Here is a 12,293-nt window from a genome sequence, read left to right as displayed (position 1 = left end):
TATTCTGAATTTTGAATATACTGGTTCAACATTTTTTTCGTAATTTTCAACATTTTTAAAATACTTTTTCAAAATTTCTAATACGTATTCAACATTTTCAAATATCTATTCAATATTTTTAAAATGTTCAACATTTTTAATACGTATTAAAAAAATTAGATACTTGTTCAACATTTTTCAAATGAGTTTTAATGTGTACTCTGTGGGTGTGTGTGTGTGTGTGTGTGTAGTATATTTTTAAAGTATAAAAAGAAGTACAAAAATAAAGCGAAAAAGGAGAACAGAAAACAGAAAAAAAAAACAGGCCCTGGCCTCCCATGCAGCTGGGCCGGCCCATCTAGGGTTCCCCGACGGGAGAGCTATCGAAAAATGTTAAACATTTTTCTTATACTCGTTCAACATTTTTAATAATTATTTAAAAGAAATTAAAGTACTTGTTCAACATTTTTTAAATATTTGTTCAATGTTTTTTAATAATTGTTTCAACATTTTTCAAATACTTGTTCAACATTTTTAATACTTATTCAACATTTTCAAGTACTTATTCTGAATTTTGAATATACTAGTTCAACATTTTTTCGTAATTTTCAACATTTTTAAAATACTTTTTCAACATTTCTAATATGTATTCAACATTTTCAAATATCTGTTCAATATTTTTAAAATGTTCAACATTTTTAATACGTATTAAAAAAATTAGATACTTGTTCAACATTTTTCAAATGACTTTTAAAGTGTACTCTGTGTGTGTGTGTGTGTGTGTGTGTGTGTGTGTGTGTGTGTGTGTGTGTGTGTGTGTGTGTGTGTGTGTGCGTGTGTGTGTGCGTGTGTGTGTGCGTTTATGACTTTTCAAATGACTTTTAAAGTATATTTTTGAAGTATAAAGAAAAGTACAAAAATAAAGCGAAAAACGAGCGTTTATGTGTATTTTGCAAACGGGCCCTGGCCTCCCATGCAGCTGGGCCGGCCCATCTGGGGTTCCCCGACGGGAGAGCTATCGGCAAATCCTATTTGACGCTGCAGTGCCCGTTTATGTGTATTTTGCAAACGGGCGTCTGCAGCCTCCCGTGCTGGGCCGGCCCATATAGTTTTATTCTTCTGCGTTTTCAATCCACAAAAAGTGAGCGTGCTCGTGGCGATTCGAACCTAACACCTCCCTGTTCGAAACAAATAACAAGCCAGATCTGGTTAATAAGAAATGTTCTCACCTTTTATCCTTTCTTTTTTTTTCTTCTTTTTTCCATTATTTCGTTTTGCTTTTTTTTCTTCTTCCTGGGTTAATGAATTGTCTTGCAAATACGTGATCCTTTTCTCCAAATTGATGAACTTATTTTGAAATTCGATGAACTATTTCAAATTCAGTGAACTATTTTTCAAATTGATGAACTTTTTTTCAATTTTTTGTGTAATTTTTTTAATATCCATGAACTTTTCTTTTCATTTTCCTGATGAACTATTTTTCAAACTCGTGAACTATTTTTGAAATCTGTAGAACTTTTTTTCAAATCGATGAACTTTTCTCGGATTTGATGAACTTTTTTAATTACGATGAAGTTTTGTCAAACTCGAAGAACTTTTCTTAGATTCGATGAATTTTTTTTATATCTGATGAACTTTCTTCAATTTGATGAACTTATAAAAAAGCCAGTGAACATTTTTCAAATTTGAGAAAAGTTCGTGCATTTTGATTTTTTTTCATATTTTACAGAAGTGCACGCATTTAGCAAAAAAAGGAAAGAAAAAAGGAAAACATAACCGTTACAAAAAAGAGAAAAAAAAACCCGTTACAGTAAAACGGGGGCTTTGCGAGGTGGAGAAAGAATAAAAGAGAGCAAAGGAAGTTAGTCAGCATGCATTGTTTGATGGCGTATTGATTGGCGCTCTGCTTTGTGTAGGTTAGGTCCCGAGATCAAATCCCACTTCTCCCGCGTAACGTTTTTGCTCTTTCTAACAGAAAGAGAAACAACAAATGGGCCGGCCTGCTACGCGCCCCTGCGAGCGCTGGCTTCTCTAATCGGCGCTAACAGCGCCGACGGCAGATCCTATTTGACGCATGTTAGCGTCAAAAGGTCGTCCCATCGCTGAGGGGAACATCTAGTTGGGCCGGCCCACGTATGGGTTTCGTGTGTTCCTCGTTCGCTGTCTCTTCCTTCGTTGTTTTTTGTTTGCGGGAAGGGAACTTTTCATTGATCAACTATAATGATTACATTCAGATTCGACAATGCTAGCTATCTCCCTAGGGAAATTCCGGAGCCAGCATGCCGTGCGCTGTTGCGAGCGACCCATACAAGCTAGGGTGTGGCTCGCCAGATTTGCGTGCCTGCTGATCTTAGCTAGACTAATGTTCCTTTCTTGAGCCAGAACTCTTCTGATCTCATTAACCCGGTACGCATACCTCGACCGGTCTTTATCTTTCGACTGCACCATCTTTAACAGCTCGCCACAATCCGTTTCAACAAGCAGCGGCAGGTTAGTCTAGTGGAGAGCAAGTTGTAGTCCTTCATCCAGCGCCGCCATCTCGGCTTCCAAGGGATCACCACAGTTAAAAAGGACCCGTATCGCGCCAAAGATGATATCACCTTCATGATCACGTAAAATCATGCCAGCCCCAGCCGTGCCATTTTCCTTAACAAAAGTGCCATCAGAATTAAGTTTTGCATGGTTTGCATCGGGAACCTCCCAGCGCGGCGCTACTGTTATTGCATGTGTGCTCTTCGGCATGCTTCCTGAGAGGTCAATCACCTGCTTTCCTTTTGTCAAATCCGCCTCCGGGTGCTGCTGTATCGCAAGCAAAGACGTGATATAGCTCGTGAGAAATCTGCGCGAAGCCTCAATCGGAACCGGTGGTTTATTATGAGTGATCTCATTCCTCGCGTACCAAATCCTCCACATGATCATCAGGGAAGCCAACCTCTGTACATCAGACAGGTTGTCAAGCAGACGAAACAAGCCATTCGGGCTCGGCATCACGCAGGTCTTCTATGGTCGGGAGGTCCCAGTAGTCTCTCATGGCTGCCCAGAGTGCTGCTGCATGGGGGCATTGTATCAGGGCATGATGTACATCCTCCACCGCATGGCCGCATAGTACACATGTGGGATCTTGCTCCATATGCATGCGGTTCTTGGTAGCTTGAGTCGCTAGGGACTCACGAGCAGCACTCCATGCAAATACACGTACTTTCGCTGGTGCCCCGTTCTTCCAGATTAGGTCCCAGACTGGCCGCCGTCCGTCCGGCCGAATACTCGACGCACCACAGTCCTGCGCCTCCATGCGTTCGTGAAGCCTCGGGTAATAGGCACTCCGTACAGAAAAGCAGCCATGTTTGTCCGGATGCCACGCAAGGAAGTCAGCTTCTAGCCTGTTCGAGGTCTTGATCTGAAGGATGCTATATATATCTAGCTGATAAAAATGCTGCCGCAGGAGGTCATTGTTCCATGTACCATCCGTATTGAGGAGATCAGAAACCCACTTGAGTCGGCAACGTCGCTTCAGAGTCATTGGTCGCCGGGGCTGATCACGAGGGATCCAAGGATCACGCCATATACGGACTTGGGAACCGTTACCGATACGCCAGATAATCCCTTTCTTAAGGAGCTCTAGCCCATATTCAATGGCTTGCCAGGTTGAGGACGCATTGCCAGTGAAGACCGTATCCACCAAGAACCCGTTAGGGTAGTATTTCGCCTTGAGCACCTGCGCACATAAGCTCTGGGGGTTCTCAATTAGCCTCCATGCCTGCTTGGCTAGCAGCGCTTGATTAAAAAGTTTCATATCTCGGAATCCCATGCCGCCATGTGATTTGGGCCTTAGCATAATGTCCCATGACACCCAGTGAGTACGCCGCTGTCCCTGTGCCGCCCCCCACCAAAAGTTTTGTATCATCTTTGTTAAATCCTCGCATAAGCCGCTAGGAAGCTTGAAAACACCCATTAGAAACGTGGGAAGTGCTTGGGCGACTGCCTTAATTAGCACTTCTTTCCCTCCCTGAGAGCCCTCGCCCCATAACACTATCCTCTTCACCATTTTCTCTTGTATGCTTTGGAATTTACCTCGAGTCATTCTCCCCTCCGGTGTCGGCAAGCCTAGGTACTTAGGCTCAAACTCCACCTGGGTAACCTGCAACGCTGCTTTAATTCCTTCCTGAGCATCAGCCGGGCATGATTTTCCAAACATTAGAGAGCACTTGTCGAGGTTAACAAGCTGACCCGTCCCTTGAGCATATGAATTAATAACTTGTTGCACGCGTACTGCTTGATCCACCTCTGCCTTGAAGAATAGCAGTGTATCATCGGCGAAGAGCAAATGTGATATTCCAGGGGCACTACGGCACACTTTCAATGGAACTATCTGACTATTATTGATCTCTCTTTGGAGCAGCGCAGACAATCCATCTGCCACAAATAGGAATAAAAAGGGAGAGAGGGGATCTCCTTGGCGCAGACCACGGGTCGGGAGGAACGAATCCAGCAAGGTTCCATTAAGTTTGACAGAATAACTCACCGAGGTCACACATGACATGATCCACTCGATCCACCGGTGAGCGAAACCTAGGCCTTTCATCGCATTCTCCAAGAAACCCCAGTCCACACGGTCATACGCCTTTGAGAGGTCAATCTTATATGCACAGAAGTTTTTCTTCGGATTTTTATTTTGCTCAATGAAGTGGAAACACTCGAAAGCCACTAGCACGTTGTCCGTGATCAATCTCCCAGGAACAAATGCACTTTGGTTGATGGAAATAATCTCTCCCAAAATGGGTCTCAATCTGTTTGCCAAACACTTAGCAATCACTTTATATAGCACTGTGCAAAGACTTATGGGCCGGAACTCTTTGAATGTCATTGGTTGATCCACTTTGGGTATTAGGATAATGGCAGTGTGATTAATATTACCTGGCATCTTTCCTGTGGCGAAGAAAATCTTTACTGCTGCGATAACTTGTTCTTTCATAATGCCCCAGTTTCGTTGATAGAACCTCGCAGGAAAACCATCTGTGCTAGGTGCCTTTAAGGGCCCTATTTGAAACAGCGCATCTGAAATCTCTCTGTCCGTGAACTCCTGGCATAGCATCTCATTCATCTCCACCGAGACCTTGTTCTCAAATAATGCGACAATTTCCTCCGGATTAAGGTTGGCATCACGAGTAAAGAGGTCCTAGAAATAAGCGGTAGCCAAAGATTCCAGCTTGGCTGGGGAAGATATCCAATTCCCGTTTGCATCTTTTAGCTTTGTGATTTTATTTTTCTTAGCTCGCCATACAGCTTTCCCATGGAAGAACTTAGTGTTCCGGTCGCCTTCTCTAAGCCAATTAATTCTTGACCTTTGAAGCCACAACATCTCTTCTTTGTACAACAGCTCATTCAGCTTATCTTGCACCACACGAACCTTGGCACTATCAGCACCACTGCTTAACAGCTCTTCCAATTCAGTGTCCACCTCCTTTAGCTGTTTTAAAATATTGCCAAATTTGCGGCTGCTCCAACCTTGTAATGACTTCATGACATTGCTGAGACAATTTTGTATGGCCTCTAGGTCGCTTTTATCACCAGCAGCAGCCCACGCCTGTTCAATTATCTCGGGTAGTTCTGAAGCTCTCCCCCAAAAGATCTCATATTGCCTGCATCTTTTCTTGTTCTGTACCAATTGTTCAGCATGGAACCGGACTAGCAGGAGGCAATGATCAGAGCAAGATGTTACAATATGTTCCACCGAGGCATCCGGAAAAATATCCCGCCAAACATCATTCGCGATGACCCGATCGAGTCGTACTCTGACATTCTTTCTGCCGGCACGTTTGTTATCATAAGTGAAAGGGACGCCTCTAAATCCAAGATCAGTGAGTGCACAATCATCCAGAGCTCCACGAAAGGCCTCCATCTGGCTCTCGGCGCGGCGAGTGAGGGAGAAGTGCTCAAACTGCCAGATAGCCTCGTTGAAATCGCCAACAACAGTCCATGGTAAGTCTGACTTTGCTTTAAGCTCCCGCATTTTATCCCACATAAGGTATCTATTCTCCACCCTGGGCTCGCCGTACACACAAGTTAATCGCCATGTCACATTGCTCGGAGCTGTACCAATGTGTGCGTCAATGTATCTCTGATTAGCCTCTTTTATCTCCACATACAAGTGCTCATCTCAAAAGAGGGCTAATCCTCCACTTAGCCCTTCACTACTCACACCAGCAAAGCCTTTCAGACCAAGCCGGTTATGCAGTCGCTGAACTCTATCTTTGCTTTGTCTAGTCTCACATAAGAAGATAAAGCGAGGATGGTGTACTTGATTGAGGGTCACAAGGTCATGAACTGTCCGGGAGCCGCCGATTCCCCGACAATTCCACACCAATCCGTTCATTGCTGCTGCAAATGTCGTCCTGTGCGACGGTGGCGTCAGTAAGGCACAAGGAGTCCTGACTGAGCCACCGGGATCAAACTGCACACCTTCTGCACATAAACTGCTGCGAGCCCTTCCCAACTCTGTTCCCAACTCTGCTCCATTTGGATGGTCACTTCCCTCTGACCGGAATTGGCATCCCTTGATCTCATCCACCTCCTGTGGAGATCTCCTCAAATTTGCAGACCTGGCGCATGCTGCCGTAGCGGCGGACGGAGCCACGATAGTGGACGCTGCCGCGCTGGCGGACGAAGCCTCAGAGGCGGGCGGAGCTGTTTCCTGCCGTATTTTTTTCGTTTTTCTTCTGTGGTTTTTTGTTTCCGTTTTTTCAATGGTTTTTTCCGGTTTTCAGAGTTTTTGTTCTGGGTTTTTTGTTTTGGTTCCATTTTCCTTTGGTTTTCCCTTTTTCTTTTATTTTCTTCTTCTCTTTTTTGTGTGTTATATAAAAAGTTCACTGTGTACTAAAAAAATGTTCAATGTATATTAAGAAAATCTTCATTGTATTTATGAAATAGGCACCACGCATTAGAAAATGTTCATTGTGTATTACAAAAATGTTCATCATACATGTAACAAAATGTTCACCATATATTAAGGAAATGTTCAACGTATTTTGAAAAATGTTCATTGTGTACTTAAAAAGTGTTCAGCGTATATAATGAAAATGTTCAATGTGTATTTAAAAATTATTCATCGTATATCATAAAAATGTTCAATGTGTATATAAATTTATTCAGCATATATCACAAAAATGTTCAAAGTGTATTTAAAAAGTATCCAGCATAAATTAGAAAAATGTTCAATGGTGGAAATTTTTGTTTGTTTTCCCTTGCTGCCTTAATAGTTCTTAACAGTTCGCGCGGCATTAAATAACAAACTGTTAGCCGCTGTAGTGGCAAAGATCAGGTACTCGCGACCGTGTGGTTGCCAGTTCGAGTCGTCCTTTGGACGTCTTTTTCTGATATTTTTATGACGACACAAATGGGCCGGCCAATTCAGAGCGCGCGTCCTGCGTGAAACCTCGTCGATTTGACGCTAACGAGCGTCAGCTAGGAGGTCTCAGGGCCGACTAGGAGCTCCCAGAGCTATCCCTGGCTCGGTTAAATAAGAAATAGGAGAGCCCTTGTGAGCCCGGTATAGATCTCGCCCACAACAACTGATCCAGGCTGTGGCACGATAAAAAAAATGTTCTTTAGCTAGAATTTTTTTCAAGTGTGATTTCATGTACGAGAATAGGTCTCGAAACTTTGAGGCTGATAGTTTAGCTAAATTTGCTTTGTCTTTAGATGTTGGAAGGCATGTGTGGTTCCTTCAACCACATGACACTGTAACGATTCCATTGAACTTGCTTGAATAAAGAATCGTTATACCCTAAAAAAACTTGTATAGATACCAACGTAGGTTTGTCCCCACGCTTATTCACCTATATTACGTGTGTACCCCTAAAAAAATTACGTGTGTATGTTTGTTTATTTTCTTTGTCTTTTTTTCTTCATTTACATGTTTTCTTTTCTGTTGTTCTCTTTTTCTGTTTTCCTTTTAATTTTCTTGTTATTTTTTGTGCATTTGTCTTTCTATTTATTTTATTTTTATTTTTGATTATTTCTATTTCCTTACATTCTTTGTTGTCCATCATGTATAATAAAAAGTTCATAAGGTTTTATAAATATTCCTTGTGTATTGAAACAGCTCAAATTGTGTTTCTAAAAACCGTTCGGTGCATATTAAACAAATATTCACCATGTATTTAAACATGTTTGTCGTGTACTTTAAAAACCTCGATGCATAAATGTTTGTCTTTCAGTTCAACATCGATATGCAAATTTAGGTTATATACATGGATGCCATTATTTTGATTTCATTTAAATTCAGATCCCGCACTAATAATGTTGGTTACAAATTTTGTTTCTTCCTTTCAATTTGCTACAACTTTCCAATACGGGTCATTTTACCTAAATTATATAGTTATTATAGTTAGAAGATTGCATTCTGCTTGTCTTCCATATTTTTTATTTTTCATACAACATTATTTCATACAAAGATCCTGATGACAGTAACTTATTGATAATGATGCTTTCAGTTATTTGGAAGACATACTCAAAACTGACTATATATCATCGAGATGTGTTTCAGAAAAAAAACATAGATAATGAAGCAAATGGACAACTTTTGGCAACTTTTAAGGATGAGAAAGAAGAACTAGAGGAAGCACTTCACAGGGAGGACGACAAACAATACATGTTAAAGAATAGATAACTGGAGCAGAGGGAAGAAATATTGAGCTGACAAAGACGTGTCTTCTTTGCTATCTTCATGTTGCTTGCCCCTACAGATTTATAGTTTCAAGTGTACTTCTATCAGTGCATAGTCTTTCAATCTGGGTGCTACTTTTGAATAACATCCTATAGTAAGCTCTGCTTTGAATTCAAAGCCAATGGGAGTTTTGTCTTTTCAGACATCGTGAGATAGTTTTTTTTCTCTCCCATTGCAACACGGGCATGTTTACTATTTATACTAACATACATATATTTGGTTGTCTATAGAAGTCTAAACCATTTTACATAATATTACACTAAATATTTTTAATTGCAGCGTACAAAGAACAAAGAAATCTATCGATTTCTCCAATTTAAATTTGGGATTAATTTAAATGAAAACACAAGTTAGATTTATATATGATGTGGATAACAAATATGACCCAATTTCCCTAAATGCCTAAAATTTGGATTTAATTTCAATGAAAATCAATAGCGGATTATATACAAGTATGAAATATTTGACCTCAAATTGAAATGCAAACACATGTTTTTTCATTGCAATTTGATTTCCCTTCAGTAAATATAGTCTTGAGGCGAGTCCTCACAATGACCACATAACAAAGAATCGTAGTACTACAAATAAGCTTCCTACATATTCTAATAATGGTGATAACATGTAGCTAGTTGAGTAACATGCTCATTTGTGCACCTATATTTTCTATTAATTATCATACATGTCATTTCATATGTACACATCACATTTTGCGATACTTAACACATTTTAAAACCGGAGCTCCCTTCTGGGGTACTATAAAATAAGACAAACACATATGATTCCTTATTGTGGTAGAACATATATTTGTTGGTTGTACGAATCTGCAAGGCCTCATGATTCTAAATACATTTGCTTAGACCCTGCTTATGTGTAATCCTTGCTTGACCATTCGTTGGCATGTCGTGGTCAACCGTCAACCTAAAATGATTTGAGGTCACCCTAGAAGGCCCAAGTCTTATGCATATATTAGCATACAACTATGCTTGGACTCGCTAGCACCAAGTTACTTTCATAAGTGTGATACCCTATCTAATTATAGTTAGAGATGAATCATAAATTACTTAGGGCTTCTTTTGTTCAAAGGAATTTTGTAGGATTCTATTCCTTCCGAATTTTCCATACGTATACCTTCTATGTAGGTATAAAAGGCTCATGTTGTTTGTTTTGGCATGTTTGGTTTCTATGAATATAGATCATAGGAATTTTTCCTCTGGCCTATTTTGAATCCTATAGAAAAATTTCACTGAGTTCATCCTCATGAAAAAAATTCTTTTCTTTCAATAAAAACTGTGGCATACACCTATTCCCCTAAAAAAATCCCGCATTTTCCCCATGGCACAACTATTGTGTACATCATGTAGATCACTTAATGAAAGTAAAATTTTCATAAAGTTGAACTCAATAAAATGTTCGTATAGAATTTGCACACAACGTAGTACCTAGACAAAAACCATTCGGCTTCTAGTCATGTAAATCAAACATTCTACATAGAAAAAAACCCCTACTTCCTCAGTTCCTAAATATAAGTCTTTTTAGAGATTCCATTACGGACTACATACGGAGCAAAACTTTAGAGTGTAGATTCACTCATTTTGCTCCGTATATGTAGTTCGCAGTGGAATCTCTAGAAAGACTTATATTTAGGAACGGAGGGAGTACAAAAATACTGTGAAATTCTTGAACCCTTCAACACTTGCCATTAAATGGACATTCACACCATTTGCATAATGTATACACACACGCACACCGACCACCACACCACCATTATTATCATTGTGCTAGTGTAACATACAAGTAGTAGTGTACTTCCTCCGATTCAAATTAGTTGTCGCTCAAACGGATGTATCTAGCACTGAAATATATCTAGATACATCCGTTTCAGCGACAACTGATATGGATCAGAGGGAGTACATGAAAAAAAATCCAATACCGATTTGGCTGACTAATCAAACCTAAAACCCCGACAGAACATCAAGCCCACCAACCGGCTAAACGAACTAAAGATCTCACTGACGAGGAATATCGGCTGGCGTCACCGACTAGTGGGACCCCCACAGGCCCCATCCCCTCCAGTTGAACACGCCGGCGACCGCGCCCCACACCCGGCGCCTCCGCTCCTCCGAAACGCCGTCGCCGGCGCAAGACGCGGTGGTGGCTTCCTCCTCTTCCACCGTCTTCTTCACTTCCTCCTCCCCGCCTTCAACCACCTCCGCCAGCACAGGAGCCGCGGCGGCCGAGGTCTCCCCCTGCTCCGGCAGCGTAGGGTCAACGGCGGCCGACGCCTTGGCCTTGCCCTTGGAGGAGGCAGCTCGCTTCTTGCGGCGGCGGCCACCCTTCCCCTCCTCCTGCCGGGCCAGGTGCTCGTCGAAGGCCTCTATGGCCCGGTGAATCGCCTCGCGGTCGCGCTCCGGGGACCCGTCCCAGCGCGACCAGTACGCCGTGTAGCACCCGAAGCAGCCGCACGCGAGCTCCGGGCGGTGGGGCTTCCTCCCGCACCCCTCCCCGGCCGCGGAGGGCTCCTCCCTCGCCGGCGTGGGCGGCGCCGAGGAGCGCAGCGAGGCGAGGACGAGGTACGCGAGCACATCCTTCCCCTCGGGCCCCAGCGGCGCCGCCATGGCGAGCACGACCGCGGGGAGCAGCCGGAGGAGCACCCCCTCCGCCGTCTCGCCGCCGGCCGGCGGCGGCGACGGCGACGGGTGGACCTTGCCCTTGCCCATTTCTTGGAGATTGTCTCCCGAAAGCCTCTCGATGTTTTTCTTTTTCTTTTCTGGTGAGATTGCTTCGATGTTAAGCGACTTTTGGGCTCATTCAGGTGGGGTCGACTGTTTTATGCGCAAGGGAAGAGGGTCGGTAGTGGATTAGGTGCGGCGTGATCTTTTCTGACCGTGATGGCGTGGGGACGGTCTGGCCGGCGGATGGATGATCTGGTAAAACCGAGTGTTTGACAAAAAACTACCAGTTTAGGGGTTCGCGTCCCATAAAACTATCACTTTTTTAAAAGTGGCCGAAAACTAAAAAAAAACGTAAAAACGTGACTAAAAACTATCAGGTTGACTGAATGGTGGTTTTGACCGTTTTAACCGCGATTCTGACTTGAGTGGCCCACGTGCCAGGCTGGCGGCCCGCCTAACGGCTAACGGCGCGCGCGCGGTGCCGTTAGAGCCGCTCGTCGGTTGCACCTGGTCGGACCAGGTCAGACCTGGCCGGCCGGCTACCCATTCCCCACCAGCTATCTCACTCTCCCCCGAGCTCCTCCCTAGCCCTAGCCGTCGCCAGCCATGGCGGCTGTCGATGCAAACTCCGGCGGCGATTCAGGCATACCTCCGGGCGGCAGCGCGGCGCAGCAGCCTTCTCAGTCCGAATCTAATCCTTCCGCTGGCGGCGCGCAGCAGAGGTTGGATTGGTCGGCGCCGGCGCGACCACCGTCGACGACAAGAAGCAGAGCTCAAGGTCGGCGGAAGCTTCCTCGTTCTGCGGGCGGCGGCAGGTACGGCATAGCTCAAGATCAGTAAATTAGGCTAGTTTTTGCATGGTTAGATTCAGTTATGGTGACCTTGGGAATTGTTAGTATTGTGCATACTTTGTTGTG

At 43.4% G+C, this 12,293-nt stretch overlaps 2 protein-coding genes across 2 annotated transcripts; both read right to left on the bottom strand.

The window, feature by feature from the left end:
• Nucleotides 1-2,475: 2,475 nt before the first annotated feature.
• LOC141022028 (uncharacterized) lies at nucleotides 2,476-5,989 on the bottom strand. Its single transcript, XM_073497904.1, has 4 exons — nucleotides 5,261-5,989; nucleotides 4,894-5,155; nucleotides 2,879-2,913; nucleotides 2,476-2,778 (listed from the first exon to the last, which is right to left on the bottom strand). Exons 1-4 carry the CDS (start codon nucleotides 5,987-5,989, stop codon nucleotides 2,476-2,478), a joined length of 1,329 nt encoding a protein of 442 aa, XP_073354005.1.
• Nucleotides 5,990-10,360: 4,371 nt separating this feature from the next.
• On the bottom strand, nucleotides 10,361-11,656 carry LOC109735568 (uncharacterized). Its single transcript, XM_073497163.1, has one exon. It carries the CDS (start codon nucleotides 11,419-11,421, stop codon nucleotides 10,744-10,746), a length of 678 nt encoding a protein of 225 aa, XP_073353264.1. The 5' UTR covers nucleotides 11,422-11,656; the 3' UTR covers nucleotides 10,361-10,743.
• Nucleotides 11,657-12,293: the final 637 nt, after the last annotated feature.

This window comes from Aegilops tauschii, chromosome 4 (assembly GCF_002575655.3).
Source record: "Aegilops tauschii subsp. strangulata cultivar AL8/78 chromosome 4, Aet v6.0, whole genome shotgun sequence".
In the NCBI taxonomy this organism is placed as follows: domain Eukaryota; kingdom Viridiplantae; phylum Streptophyta; class Magnoliopsida; order Poales; family Poaceae; genus Aegilops; species Aegilops tauschii.
Note: the sequence above shows the minus strand (reverse complement) of the source record. Positions and strands in the feature narration are given on the sequence as shown.

What these genes read in the sequence shown, in the direction of transcription:
- LOC141022028 (XM_073497904.1), bottom strand. Translation starts at nt 5,989, where the DNA reads ATGCGGGAGCTTAAAGCAAAGTCAGACTTACCATGGACTGTTGTTGGC. An exon ending in AGTTCTTCCATGGGAAAGCT is followed by an intron (nt 5,156 to 5,260) that starts GTATGGCGAGCT and finishes GCTTATTTCTAG; the next exon opens with GACCTCTTTACTCGTGATGC. An exon ending in ATGATCATGTGGAGGATTTG is followed by an intron (nt 2,779 to 2,878) that starts GTACGCGAGGAA and finishes CTTGCGATACAG; the next exon opens with CAGCACCCGGAGGCGGATTT.
- LOC109735568 (XM_073497163.1), bottom strand. Translation starts at nt 11,421, where the DNA reads ATGGGCAAGGGCAAGGTCCACCCGTCGCCGTCGCCGCCGCCGGCCGGC.